General features: G+C 33.7%; 1 protein-coding gene across 2 annotated transcripts; it reads left to right on the top strand.

The window, feature by feature from the left end:
- The first annotated feature begins 3,112 nt into the window (after positions 1 to 3,112).
- Positions 3,113 to 10,646, top strand: LOC148611090 (nucleoside hydrolase-like). 2 transcript variants are annotated; one of them, XM_088591233.1, is made up of 7 exons: positions 3,113 to 3,486; positions 3,961 to 4,162; positions 6,378 to 6,555; positions 6,976 to 7,092; positions 7,540 to 7,629; positions 9,548 to 9,687; positions 10,199 to 10,646. In XM_088591233.1, exons 1-7 carry the CDS (start codon positions 3,392 to 3,394, stop codon positions 10,547 to 10,549), a joined length of 1,173 nt encoding a protein of 390 aa, XP_088447359.1. In that variant the 5' UTR covers positions 3,113 to 3,391; the 3' UTR covers positions 10,550 to 10,646. The 2 variants fall into 2 exon arrangements, with proteins under 2 accessions (XP_088447359.1, XP_088447360.1); XM_088591234.1 differs by lacking the exon at positions 7,540 to 7,629 and having other exon boundaries at positions 3,122 to 3,486.
- Positions 10,647 to 11,064: the final 418 nt, after the last annotated feature.

Below are 11,064 nucleotides of genomic sequence, written 5' to 3'. Positions count from 1 at the left end.
TCACTTAATAAAATTTAATCTGCGTATTCTATAAGTATATGGTAACATATTAATGATTAGGGCTTCAGAAACAGAGGAACATAGCCATTGTATCGCTTGACTTCTTTTTTAAATTTCAAACTTATCGCTTGACTACTGCATTAAAAACAAGTAGTACCTAGTTGCACACATTTGCGAATTGAGGAGTCTGATGATTACTAACTTGAGGTAGATTATACCTACTACACGGAGCATTTTTTTCTGTCACCTTGCAAAATCATACTTTCTATGAACTAATAGTGTTTGAAATGATGTAAAAACAAATATATTTAAATTATTTCAAACGATATTTTTGACATACAAATTAGATTGGTAAGATTAAAAAAGTTTTTTAAAAGGCTCTTTCAAGGAAAGATAATTGGCAGAAAAAATCTTTTGAAGGGAAAATGTAGAGGGAATTTTGGTTTTTTTTAATATTGCGAGAAAAAATAGTTAGGTGACCCCCAGTTTTCATTTTGAAATATGTGAGAATGACGGTAAAGTGTTCTGTAATTTTTAAGAAATTTTTATCAACCATTTTTATCAATTTAAATTGATACAGCAGTTGCCAGAGGCTTTGAATTTGCAAAGCCTGATAGCATCTGCAGTTATCTTACACGACCGCAGGAAAGTAGTCCTATATTGGCATACCCCATAAAGGTTCAATTGCAGAAATTTAGGTCGCCTTTATTGGTATTTATAATGTATCAAATTCATTTCTGTGTTATTTACGCCAATAAACAACTTTTACTGCGAACTGAATATGCTTATTAATTCTGTTCGTATTAACAACGAACCAATTAAAAATAAATATATTTAAATTATTTCAAACGACATTTTTTACATAAAAATTAGATTGGTAAGATTAAAAAAGTTTTTACACCTAACCTCATCAGTACCTATTTATTTCTATGCATTTACCCGAATAAACCAGTCGTTCAGTGTCGATATATTTACGTTGCCTATTTATTTTAAAACGCATAATAATTCATTTGATGCTTAGCGAGAAATGAAGGCCTGCGAGATTATAAATAGTCATGAATCATAGAATTGAAATATATAGAGGAATACTGAGTATCAGTTGAAATAGTTGTCCGCAAATTTTTCATGCAGGCCCTGGCGTATAAAAGGGGTGCATGTGGTTCCGATCAAGAAACTTAACTAAAAAAAATGGGTTCAGGGTATTATTTGCCGCTCATATTTTGGTCATTTTTTACAAAGGGGTAGCATAACTCCCAAAAATAACCTGATGTATCTCCCACTGTACCTTGCATTTTTATTATGGTTACCGCCACGGGACATCGGAAGCCCGAAGATGACAAATAAAAATGAAACTTTGCATAGACGATATCATAGGAATTTCGATAATGCATTCCTCGGGAAATGTGACATTTTTTGGTCTGGTGTTGTTGCTTTTTTTTTTCTTAATAACCTATTTGACTATTTTGGCCATGTTTTTGTTCTTATAACAGCTGTGGGCGCATGGCTATGTTCCTGCACTAGACACGATTGTTAAAACTATATTCCACGACTTCATAGTTCACGGATGTGTTAGTGTAGGTGTCTTTTGAACTACGAGTCCACTAAGTGCTTTTACATGACAAATACGTGTCTGAGGAATAATTTGTGGCACTTGAGCTATATAGCTTACTAACTGAGAAATGTAGCTAGTGGAGGGGATTATGTATCTAAGGATATGATTTATTTCAATGACTGTGGCTTAATTTTGAATGATGTAACAGACAGTTTCGACCTGAGGGTCGATCAATTGAATTTTGACCTAATTATTTAATAACCAAGAATGGCCAACAAGTAGATAGCAGTTCAATTATGCACTATGTTTGAGAGTTTTTTTATACATTCATCTAGGTGTTCCATGCAAACTGATATCGAACTGAATATTACGCAAACTGGCGCACTGTTACGATGCATCATGAATGTGTGTGTGTGTGTGTGTTTAAATGACCTTCTTAATCAGAATGGTGAATTAAAAAAAAATAAAACAAAGTTCAATGTTAAATATTCATAACAATAAGCTTGTGTTGTGATACGTTTGAATTCGATCCCGTGCTTTCCTTTTATTCCATATTTTTGTACTTTGACGATAAAAATTCAAACGATCGATATAAATTGATTCATTACATGAGTACTTTGATTTTTAGAAATTGAAAATTCCTTATAGAATCCGCATAAATGTAGTAATATATCGGCTTTCATAAGGCTCAACTATCTTAAAATCAAGTTTGGTGACCTATGTTTTTTACATTAAAATTCTAAAATATATTCATTCAAGGTCATCTTGGAGAAAAAATAAGAAAATTTATCTACTAGAAATAAAAGGTATAATCCACCTTAAGCATATGGGATCTGATCATTTTGGTATATAATTCTTAGTCTGTTGGTCTGAATGGGACGATGTAAATGGTCCAGTCAAGTATTGAACAAAATGCTGACTTGCCGCATGTGCATGGTGTAGAGGAGATGGTTAATTTACAGATTGATGAAATAAAATAAATAAAAAAATATGATATTCATGCATTCTGTATATGAAGAGACATCAGATGACGATGCAACATCACAGACTGGTATAACAGAAAGTTATTCCCGTGTCTCGCGTAAGAAATTCAAAAATTTTAAATGTTAAATTTATAAATAAACCAAATCAAACGAAATATAATACTAATAATGAAATTTCGTCGTTCACATTCCACTCTCTTTTTATCATGTTATTTGACAACGGATCTGAAGATCTTCCACATTCATAAGCCAGAAAAACTTCTCCGGGTTTAATTACCGGTAGTAAATTTTAATTCATAATAAACAGGGTGGATCCAGGATTTTATGAAGGGGGCGCAAGTACGAGAATCAGTTGAAAAGAAACCCAGATTATGACATGTTCAATCATTCCGTCTATGCGAGACTCATAAGAGTAGGAAAAGCCTTGGCACTCAAAGGGTAAAAAAAAAAAAACACTTAGTAGACATGTTTAATGAATGAATATGATAAGTTGCCATATTCAATACAATACTTTTTGTATCGCGCTAGAACTCTAACAAATAGGCTTCTGGAAAGGGTTATGTTGCTAGAAGATTTAAGTCATCACTACAGAAGTTTTATGGTCGTCATCATGAACTCGTGGATCGTTATGGTGTATCCATCTGTACCATGAAAACTGATTTATTCAAACGGGTCATATTTTTCCTTTCCTCGTTTATCTACCCCGGACTTGACTTTTTATGAGCAACTTGGCGGGTGTTAATTAGGTCAAGAATTTAAAAGGCCGATCCACGTGTGTATAATATAACGGAAGTATATCGGTAACTCACGTTTTAGTAAGGATGAAGGAATAATGATAGATTGAGAGAGTGCATACATGGTTGTTTCTGGTCTATACAGGAATTCGCTGAGACTCGGAAGAGTGATACTTCATAACCACTGGATACATTCGTCACTTGCATTTTCCAACCAGTAAGTAAAAGAAGTACATACACTAATATTGGCTTTAAAATTGACCAACATCGGAAGGTGTTTATATATGTAGTCTAGCGAAAAAAGTTTTAATGTTTTGGGGGTACTCTGTATTTACAAGCGATTTTAAGTATTTGGGTACATCTCCACTGCACGTGGTCCACTTCGCAAATTGCTTTCTGTTGTAGGATGTAGCTTGTTTAAATAGGGAACCCCATTTGATATTTGGGGGTGGTTGGGGGTTGATGAAAATTTTAGAAGATAAAGGACCCAAATTTTCCCATTACAAAAAGGCAGGACAGTCCATAAAGAGAAATTATGAAGCCTGGACCGCTACTATCTTACTGCCAAACTTTCCTGTCATATCTGTCACAGGACGTTAAATCCCAAACAATCAAACCTTAAAAAATGTACTGCAATGGGACGGAAGTTTCAAATCACTTCTGAAATCTTATACATGTTCTTTTTTTTCAGATATATAATGAATAATCAAAAAACAAAGCAAAAAATTATCATAGATACAGATGCAGGTTTAGACGATGCACAAGCTATATTGATGGCCTTGGCTTCCAGTCAAGTGGAAATTGTTGCTATGACAACAGTTTCTGGAAATACAAACCCTCATCAAGTTGCTTTGAACGTTTTGAGAATTCTTAAACTTACTAGTCGCTTAGACGTAAGTATTTATTTACTACTTTCCTAAATATTGATATGCTAACTATTTTTGGGTACCACTTCGATTTCACACGTATGTTTTATTTATTATTATTATTTTGTAATGTACAGTGGATGCTGCGTCTTGGTTCGTCATATCGATTACAATGGTTAAAACTTTCAAAATTGCAGCCTTAAATTTGGTCCATAATTTTACCTTTTATTTGCGCCAAAGGTAAACATACAAAGGGCAAGGCTTTGTACTGAGTGCGTGTCTAAAATGTAAAATTAGGTATTTTCGTCTGGGTAGTGTAGATAGCTCATGTTTACTTTTGATGTATTTGATCTTAGTTTTTAACCATTTCAAGTACGCATTTTTTGCTATTGACAAGATAATAGTATGAACAATCAAATATACGTGAGTGGTGTTTTTTTTTATAAGTGATGAAAATGATTCATTATTACAAAAAAAAAAAAAAAACAATCATACGCTGAATTTCTTAGTGTTCACTGATTGTCAAAATAAGTGTTTTTCGAAGTATTAAGTCTCTATATAACTTTGTTTTTTTTTTTGTTTTGTTTTGCTTCTTTCCGTATAAAAACAAGAAATATATATTGGAAATTTCGATATGCTTTACACGTGTTTCAAGGGGGAATCTCTCATCAGCAGCGTTAGAATCAAATTCTTAATTGTTTAAAAGAAGTACTCAAAACCAAAAACTATGGACATAGGAAGCCAAACTACCATGTGCAATACAAGGAATGAAGTATCAGTGTTTTAGGTATTTTGAAATTTGTTAAACTGCAAATTTCCATAAATATAAATACAATCTTATATAATTCGGGGTCAGACAAGTCTGACAAATCTGACCACTGGTTTGGTATAGCCTCGAGCACCTTTGGTCCACTTGCAGTGGTATATAACTGATGCACAAGTGGAGTTGACCTCTATAAATAGCTTACATTTCAGGGGCGGATCCAGGGGTAGCATTGTCGGGGGCACAACTTTGCAGAGAAAATGGACTAAAATGATTACCACCCATATACCCACAAATTAAAAAAAGAAGTGTTTATGGCTTTAATGCAGATCAAACATTTATTGATAAGTTTCATGAAAGTTGCATATCTTCATCAAAGTAACTCAGTAGCAGCATCTTCCGGGGTTATTTTCTTGCAAAGATACCCACAATGTCTGAGGGCTTAATTTCGATGTCAGAATGGTTGTACATCAGTGCGATAGCGGAAAGTCTGTCTTGACTCATCGCGTTTCTCAAATACGTTTTTAAGAGATGTAATGTGCTAATACTGCGTTCACACTCACAACTTGTAATCGGAAATGTTGCCAAAAAGTTCTGTGGCCTTTTTCCAGTTGGTAAAAGATGACTTTACAAGTCCCCCTCCTTTTCGGAGTGAGGTGAAAAGAGCATATAATAGAAACAGAAAGCAGCATCTATTTTTGGAGAATAACAGAGTCCAGGGTAACGACTAAACCAACTATACTGATAGGACCTGTTGCGTTCACCAAACATGGAAGAAGGAAATGTAAATGAAGCATTGGGTTGGTATCCATGCGTTAGCAGATCAAACGAGATCAATATATTAAGAGTCGCTCTGTCTAATAGTTAAAATCACGAACCTTTTCTTTGATACTGTTTCTTTCAGTCATTATTATGAACACTTGAGCTCTAGTTGAAGACCAAACTTATACACGTAAATATATGATGTAAAACATCCATTTTTAAACAGTGCTCACTATGTACATATAACATGTTTTATTATAATTTAAAGTTCTATTCATTGCCAAAAACAAAAACTTTTATTACAAAATTACCCCATATTTTTTAAGTGACAACTGCCGGGGGACACGTTCCCCTTCCTCCCCCCACTGGATCTGCCTCTGGATTTAATAGGATTCGTTAATCAAACGTAATAAATATTCATGCAAAAGCTTATGATGTCGGTCATCAGTTGCGATGTCTCGAGTTGTCAACATATTTACCCGTTTATTATTAATTCGATCGTGTAATGTGAAAATGACACTTTAGATACAGGACAGAATCATATACATGTACATGTACTTGTACATTAATCATACCAGACCGATAACCACCCATCAACAAAATGTTACATATTCTTTTCAAACAACTCTTTCCTCTTACAAAATTTGACCCTAATTTTAAACATAAACTTTGAATAAAATCCTCCAAAACAGATTCATGGGCAGTTAGCTTTTGTAGATACCTGTATTTGTCGGAAGCGAAAAGGCCTTCAACGGAAAGGATGTAGAAGACTGTGCTTACTACCATGGTTACGATGGCTTTGGCGAGTGTCCCGATCCTCAAGCACCAAATGCTGATACCATCCAAAAGGAAGATGGTGTCAATGCATTACTACGGCTTTCCACCGAACATTCCGGTTAGTTACTGGAATGACACTCTATTACACTGTAATGGACCAGTTATTTATTTATTGATTCTCGTTTTTTTTTTGTTGGTTTACTCTCAGTTTTCATTGTATGTCACATTCAAAGTGTTTGTTGTACAAATCACTTGTTCTCCTTGAATTTCAATTTGTTTATCATGAATTATGGCCCTGCCAAAACGTGTTTGGTATCATGCTGTAAAAAGTGTCTTTTTATAATGGAACAAAAATCTTCGGCAATATGATACTTATGAATCCCTCAAAACTGCCTTCAACGTAAGATTATAAGTTTAGGTCATCAAAACACTCTATAGACCAGGTTCAGATAATGTATGGAAACGAAATTCTGAAAATGAAAAAAAAACTTTCGTCTTACTGCAATTTTTAAAACTTTTCAGTTGTAATTTTTATCAGGTGAACTTACGATAGTTTGCTTAGGACCTTTGACAAACATAGCAAATGCAATCAAGTTGGACAAAAGTTTGGGGAAAAGGCTTAAAAGCTGTTACATCATGGGTGGAAACTATTACGGTATGTATTTTATTCTTACTGAACATGCGGTTTCATGGTTTTTGAGGACAGATAATTTCAATTAAATTGATGTTTATATAGACTTAACGTGCGCTGGTCGTACTTGTTTCAAAATAGCGGCGTAATCGACCATTAAAAATGCGATAAAACTAATTAACCTGTTGTAGTCTTTCGAATTATGTATTATTCTTACAGAATATGGGTGTGGCAATATATTTAGCTGGATAAATGTCAGGATAAAGTGCCGTAGTCATATATATACATCCTAAAAATGTTGAAATCTGTAATTGTTCAGCTGTCCCAGGTAACATTTTTAGTCGCACGAATAATTTCAAAATGACATAGAAAATTTATTTTTTTTATAATAAAACAATTTTTTTTAATGGCAAATATCCACGTTTTTTTAATGTTGTTTTATTTTGACGTCATGGTGACCTCATTCCCCAGCAATTGTTCAGAAATACCAAGGACAAAACTGTCCCACAGAACTAGTACACAAATTCAAACAAAGAAAAGGAGTATCATATATGGACAGAGGTACATTCTTTTTACATTTAAGTAATATTATTTTACTCAAAATCATAAATTTCAACATATTTTAAAAGAAAAACAGAGTTTTAAGAAATACGGCAACTTTTATTGAGTCTTACAAAATGTCACACATGCTCTTTTTCGCATTACGGCAATTTATGCATAGTTCACGTCCTGTTTTTATATTATTGCTACATTCCGTTTTCCAACAACAACTGTTTTTTTAATGTTATTTTTCTCAGCTTTTCATTAAGTCCTAGACTTTTAATTTCTGATTCTTATTACTCTTACAACAGCATATTTTACAAATCTTACAAATTGTCACAACGCCATAAAAATCACGTTTTCAATAACGGTAAAAGCGACGTTCCGTAAGTGTGGTTGGCGATTTTTTTCGCATGAGTTTACACTTAACAGCTACAATTCGCATTATCAAGTTAGAATTTTATTCAAAACAACAATTAAAATGCGATATTGTCGTATTTTTTTAAGAAAAAAAATCACCAGTGCGGTTTCGAAAATGTCATTCTTACAGTAAAAGACACACACCTAGATTAACCATTAAATTAAATATACATGTATGATGCTGAAAGTTTGTGATTATAAAAATATTCGCAACTAGGCCTATAAAAACCTTTTTTTTTTATTTTTACCATCACAGTTTTCCTTGTGATAACTTTAATACACGGGTTCGGTGAAAAAAAAACTGTCATGAGAAAGAAAGGATATGGGGAAATGTTATATTAAATACACAGCACATCAACCATGGCAGGAACATTTTTTTTTTGTGTTTCCTCCTCATGAAAACTTTCAACAGGAGAGAATCAAACAAAAATATTACTGGATGAGGCACCGACACAAATATTTTAAATATGTCTTTAGAAAAAGAAAGGATATGGGAATATGTCACAAATACAAAACTCACTTACAATAAAATAACGTTTAATGTTAATTTATTTCAAGAGGATTACTAATAATAGTATTGCTCTCTTGTTTATTTCTTTATAAAAGCAATTTTATAATTTATAATACATTGTAAACATCAGACTGAGTTCTTTAAAGCTATTCTAGGTTACAGACCACCAATTCAACCAATGAGCATTTGGAACGTAGGCAAAAATAGTCCTACGCAGAAATTACCCCTGTTCCTCATAGTGCTGTGAAAAAAGTTCTCATCTTATTTAAAAAATTTAAGCAGTTTCTGAAAGGAAAAACATTTCTGTACATTTTATATGTGCATTTTGCTTCTTGTGATGTGAAGCCTAATCTCCATAATGATTTTTAAATATACCCCTATCTTGTGAAAACACTGGGATTTCCCATGCTATTTATAGACCCTTCACTTCCGGTGACCAGTACTGCACTGCAAGTCTGCTAACCTCACATGCCATTCTGAGGATTGTGAGCTGACATATGTAGAATCATGCTGATATATAGTCCTCTGCAGGTTAAAGTTAAGGTAAAGTCCAGAGAAGCCATTGAATATTGTGAAATTAGCATAGAAGCCTATGGAAAGTGGAATTAGTGGTTTTTAGCCTCTAGATTGCATGGTGCGGTTGATTGTTAGTCACGGAAAGTTGATATTGTTTTCGTGGTTATTTATCAGATAACTTTTTATCAAAGAAAAATAGCGTCCACATTTCCTCTGATTTTCCCCCAAAAACGTCGTGACGTTGTTTTACCACTGTAGGTACGAACAGCGCGCGTAACGTCACAAGAGTAGAGAACTTGAACCGGAACAATTTATAAGACAGACATGACTTTATTTTTTATTTTTTTTCATTACAGATGCATGCCATGGTGGAGCTTTTTAAACGAGAATTGTAACTGAAATTAAATGCTTGAACATACATTTAAGAAACACCATTTAATGAGTATTGAAACTTACTCTCTATTCCTACCCTTTCGTTGATTATTTTTTCAGCTAAAGGTAACGTAGACGGTACCACTGCCGAGTTTAACTTTTATACAGATCCCGAGGCAGCAAAAGAGGTGCTTCACGGACTGGAATGTCCTAAAACTTTATTGGGTTGGGAGGTGTGCTTGGATAACGCTTTTTCTTGGGCAAGTATTTTTTTCTCCAAATTCTGTGTGTGCTTAGTTGATTTATGTTTTGAGTGTATTAGGGGAGTCCAGGTTGCTCATTTACTTCGGTTTCTTTTGACATGTTATTTTGGTTATTTCATGTTTTTTGTGTGTGTGTCTTTTTTTACCTATCTTGTCTTTATCCTTAGAATTTATTCTTTGGTCACTGCTCAAATTTTGATGCCCTGGATTACTCTTTGATAAACTAACGTATCAATATATCACTGTCGTTCACATTTCGTACAGTAACTCAAAACCAAATTGTACAGATTAAATAAACATTTTGGTATGAGGAATCTCATTTTGTTCATTGTTTTCAGACTTTTCGTAGGCGCACTGTATTCATTTTCTGAATGTCTTCACAGATATTGATAGTGTGTATGGATCATTCTTTTAGTTTTTTTTATCTGACCATTTATTTGTCTACTTCACGTAATCATGTCTTTCTATACAAGAGTCTTTTATTTATAGCCTGCTTTTCAATTTACAGGAATGGTATTTTAGTTTATGGAAGATTGATTCTCCAAAAATTCGGTTTCTTGAAAAACTTGAACAGTACCCTTACAATAAACATTACCTCCAACTTATAGAGAAGGGCTCTGACTCTTCTTACATCATGGCTGACCAGTTCATTATGGGGGTAATGTTGAACAGTGAGGTTGTTTCTGAAGTTAAATCGTTATATGCCGATATTGAACTAAAGGGTGACCTGACGCGAGGTCAAATGGTGGTCGACTGGGGCAAACGTACCGGCAAAAAGCCGAATGTTAACATCGTGACTAAAATCAATCAGAAAGCAGTAGTTGAGATTTTAGAGAAGGCGATGGCATCTGACATTTAAAGTTTTGAATACAAAAGAAAAAAAGGTCTACGCATACCATTTTCTCATGGAATTTTTAGGTTGATGAATGCTGAATAGATAAATTATTTTTCTATAACTCTTACGTTTTTTTTCTATGAATTTTAATGTTAGACATCGGAACATACAAAACCGGCAAGTTCGGAGTGTCCGTACTTAGCTCTGGACACTTCCACAAGAACTTGGGACCAGGATTTTTTTTCAATTTTCCTCAAAATTTCATTGAATCATGTTGTTTCCATATTTGAGTTTCATGCGTGTTCTCTGACTTGTCCGTTTGTTATTTATTGATGTTTATACTATGCCTAGTTTTCATCTATGTACTTCTCTAACAACTAGGCATCACAGCAATAAATAGCAAGCGGACATGTCAGAGAACACGCATAAAACTCAAATATGGAAACAAAATGATTTAATGATATTTTTTAGGAAAATAAAAAAAATCCTGGTCCCAAGTGTCTGTACATGTGTTAGAGAAGTATATAGATGAAAACTAG

This window comes from Perna viridis, chromosome 7 (assembly GCF_037379345.1).
Source record: "Perna viridis isolate PV_CMFRI_1.1 ecotype Kerala chromosome 7, ASM3737934v1, whole genome shotgun sequence".
In the NCBI taxonomy this organism is placed as follows: domain Eukaryota; kingdom Metazoa; phylum Mollusca; class Bivalvia; order Mytilida; family Mytilidae; genus Perna; species Perna viridis.
The sequence above is the reverse complement of the archived record's forward strand: the minus strand, read 5'-3'. Positions and strand labels throughout refer to the sequence as shown.